Here is a 4,087-nt window from a genome sequence, read left to right as displayed (position 1 = left end):
TAAAATTAAAAAAAATAATTTTTACTTACAACTAAATGAGATTCAAACACAGTCTGTTTGTTTTAAAAAAGCTTCTGCAAATAAAAAAGAAATCATGAATGATAAGATGATAATCTCAAGATAAGAAAACAAATTGGAGATAAAGGATATATCCATTATTTATTTCTTAACTTTTATTTATTGTGTCGTTAATTTCGGGGACCAGAAATATTTGATAAAAAAATATTAGTAAAAAAATATTAAAATTTATTATTTTTTACTTTATTTAATATATTATTTTATAATAAATAAATATTAAATAAAATAACTCATTATTTTTTGTCGTCGTTCCTAACGCTGTCGTTCTGGGACAAACCTTGCAGCAAATTGTTTGTATATATATATTTTGTACTCTTTCTATCTAAATTTCCGTATCTCATTAAATAATCGAGGGAATCTAATTGAATCTAATGAACACGCAACATGATATCAGTTTTGTCCTTCATTTTATATTTTAAATTTTGATGATCGTTAACTTCTATGAAAAATATTAGTGGTTTGAGTAAAGTATCATTTTTGTTCTTAACGTTTGAGATAAATTTTAAAGTTATTCATAATGTTTTAATCGTCCTATTTAAGTTTTTAACGTTTTAAAATTGACTCAATGTTATTCTGTCATTAGAGATTCGTTAACAGACATAATGGCAGGATAAAATTGAGACAATTTTAAAATATTAGGAACTTAAATAGGACAAAAATATTGAGGACAAAAATAATACATAAAAATAAATTTTAATTTAATTTTATCTTTCAATAATATCAATTTTTTACTATACATAGTATTCAATTATTTTTTAATTACATCTAAGTAAATTACATTTAATCACATTACTTTCATTTTAAATAAATTTATTTTTTTATAATTTTAAAGAATTTTGATACATTAGAGACAAAAGGTATAATGTATATTTTATTGTATATATATTAGTTTTTTTTTCTTTTCTGTAAGTTTATATACTAGTCATTTTACAAATATTTCATAATAACTAAAAATCTTTAAGAGTAAAATTATAAAAAAAATTAATTTATTTAAAATGAAAGTAATATGATTAAGTGTAATTTACTTGGATGTGATTAAAAAATAATTGAATACTATACATAGTAAAAAATTAATATTATTGAAGGGTAAAATTAAAATTTATTTCTATGTATCATTTTTGTCCCTAACGTTTTCGTTCTATTTAAGTCCCTAACATTTTAAAATCATTTCAATTTTGTCCTGCCGTCAATTCTGTTAATAAATTCTTAATGGTAGGACAACATTAAGTCAATTTTGAAACGTTAGAAACTTAGATAGAACGATTAAAATGTTAGGAACAACTTTAGAATTTACCGTAATAATACTTTACTCTAGCGGTTTTTATTTTCATATGTGCGAGGATTATTAAAACTTAAATACTAAAATTATTATAAACTAAAATGATAATATAATCTAATTATTTAAATGAAATGACTTGCGTATTAATGTGTTTATTAATCCATCTTTTTATTTGCATTTAATATATGCAATATTCAGAGGCGGCCGACACTTTAAGTATAAAACAAAAAAAATATAAGTAAATAATTTTTAATCAGTCAACTTTAAATAATTATAATTAATAGTTGATTTATTGTTCACTAAATTTCTGTTAGTTACCTAATGGAATTGAAAACGAAAAGAAGAGTTAGTTAGTATTGGTTTAAAATTATAACAAAGACAAAAAGAAAAAATAGAGTAATGCTAGAAAATTAACATTTTTTGAACTAATATTTATCAGTTTTTTTTAAATTATTTTTTATCTTAAATTTATACCTTAATTATAACCCATAATTCTAAACACTAATAAATTATAAACTATAAATCTTAAGTCTTCAAAAAAAAAATTGGCTCATATTGACTAATTAAAAATTGATTCTTTACTCTTTTTCAAAAAGAATATTAGTCACATAAAATGTTTCATTTAATATTTTACATTTTAATTAATATGTTTTCGGTTTAAAATTTAAAAATAGAAGTATGATATCTTGAAGCCTGAAGGCTTGGAGCTATAAATAGGTGAAGGTTGAAGAGATCATACATGCATTCATCCACAGAGAATAAGAGAAAGAGAGTCTTACTTCTTTCACTTGATTCTAAAAAATGAGAGTTGCTTTTGCTTTTCTTCCTCTTGCTTTCCTTGTCCTGGTATATGTTTCCCTTTCATTGTTTTTATGTTTAAATCCCCTTAAGATAGAGCTCCCATGAACTGAGTTTTATAGTAAACAACAACTCAAATTAAAATTTACCACTGTTTTAAAAAAATTTAAAAAGTAATTCGTCATGAATGCACGCATTCATAAAATTTCATCTATTATATGTCATATTACATAACATAATAAATGAAATTGTAGTCTCTAAGATATACGTGTTTGTTTAGTTTAATATTTATAATTTTATTCATATAATATTTATAATTATATATTTGTTATATTTAAAATTTTATAATTATTAGACTAATTTTTTTATTATTTCTCGAATATTATTGGGTTTGTGTTAGTCGCTTTAGTCGTTTGAGAGTTCGTTCATGTTTTACTGAGTTTTAATAGTTTTCATTGTATGCTTAATAATATATTGGTTTCTATTATTATTAGTATATTTTAGACGTACGTTTCTTCCATTTATCCAACACATCTATAAAAAAATTGTAAAACTTTTTACTTTTATTTTCGATCTTAACAAGTGATTCAAACATTTTTAGCTAAATCCTTCTTTTATTTGGTTATTTGTTTAGATTAATATTAGAGAGAAAATAACATAACATTATTTTATTTAATTTATTAGTATTCATAATAAAATATATGTATAATATTTATAATTATATATTTATTATATCTAAAATTATTTATTTATTTTAGCAAGAATTAAATAATACAAAATAAAAAAATAAATACATTAAAGAAAGCTAAAAAAAAAAACAAGTTATGATTCTCTATGATTCCCAAATTATAGCTCTTAATATTTTTGTTTATTTATTTGATTTTCAATATATATATTTAATTTCTACGGCGGTAGAAATTTAGGTGCAGTCGACTTCATGTGAAGTTCATAGCTGAGAGCCGTTAGATGAAATTTTAGTCAAATAAGTCAAATTATCTAACCGCTCTCAGTTATCAACTTCACTTAAAGTCCACTGCACCTGAGTTTCTATCTTCTACAGCATAATGGCATTTCGATAATTACTTTTGCCTTGTTTTGTGTGGAGAAGCTTGTAGCTTCAGTTGAATCAAGAAAAGATGCAGGGGAATATTGGAAAATGATCAAGGACATGCCAGAAGAAATTCAAGGCCTCGTTAAATTCAATGAGGAGCAGCAAACTGAAGGTTTGAAGCCTCTTATGGTCACAGAAGAAGTAACTATGGAAAAGAAGGTGTTTACAGAAGATAACGAAATGGATTGTAAGGAAAAGAAACAGGTTGTTAAAGAGTTTGAACCAAGACCCAATGTTTCAGCTTATGGTGACAATGAGGTCGATGCTAAGGAAAAGAAGCACGTTGTGAACGATTTTGAACCAAGACCCAATGTTTCAGCTTATGGTGATAATGATGTTGATGCCAAGAACAAGAAGCACGTTGTGAATGATTTTGAACCTAGACCCAACGTTTCAGCTTATGGTGACAACGACATTGACGCTAAGAAACAAAAGAAATTTGTGAAATCCTTTGAACCAAGACCTAATGTTTCAGTTTATGATAAGGACAATGTTGATGCTAAGTAAAAGGACATGGTGAAACACTTTGAACAGTATGAAATGTCACTACTGGTTATACTATAATGATGAATAAATAAAAATAAATGCATCTTAAATGATGTAAGTTAGTTACTCCATCGATCTATTGATCATTTTGAATTTTTTTGGACACATTTCATAATTATTCCATTTAAATATAATTTATTTCTGGATATATTAATTTGTAAATATATAAACAAAATTAAAAATAATTGCTCATTAAAAATAATCAAATAATTTATTTATATATATAAATTAAATATATATAAAAATATATAGAACAATAAATAGAAAGATATGCA

At 23.8% G+C, this 4,087-nt stretch overlaps 1 protein-coding gene across 1 annotated transcript; it reads left to right on the top strand.

Annotated features, from left to right (window-relative positions):
- Window positions 1-2,095: 2,095 nt before the first annotated feature.
- Window positions 2,096-3,878, top strand: LOC107459066 (organ-specific protein P4; the record flags this gene model as incomplete). Its single annotated transcript, XM_016077277.3, is given in 2 exon segments — window positions 2,096-2,203; window positions 3,264-3,878. Coding segments are annotated over 2 exon segments (555 nt in total). The 3' UTR covers window positions 3,774-3,878.
- Between the last annotated feature and the right edge of the window lie 209 nt (window positions 3,879-4,087).

Source organism: Arachis duranensis, chromosome 7, assembly GCF_000817695.3.
Source record: "Arachis duranensis cultivar V14167 chromosome 7, aradu.V14167.gnm2.J7QH, whole genome shotgun sequence".
NCBI lineage: Eukaryota > Viridiplantae > Streptophyta > Magnoliopsida > Fabales > Fabaceae > Arachis > Arachis duranensis.
The sequence above is the reverse complement of the archived record's forward strand: the minus strand, read 5'-3'. Positions and strand labels throughout refer to the sequence as shown.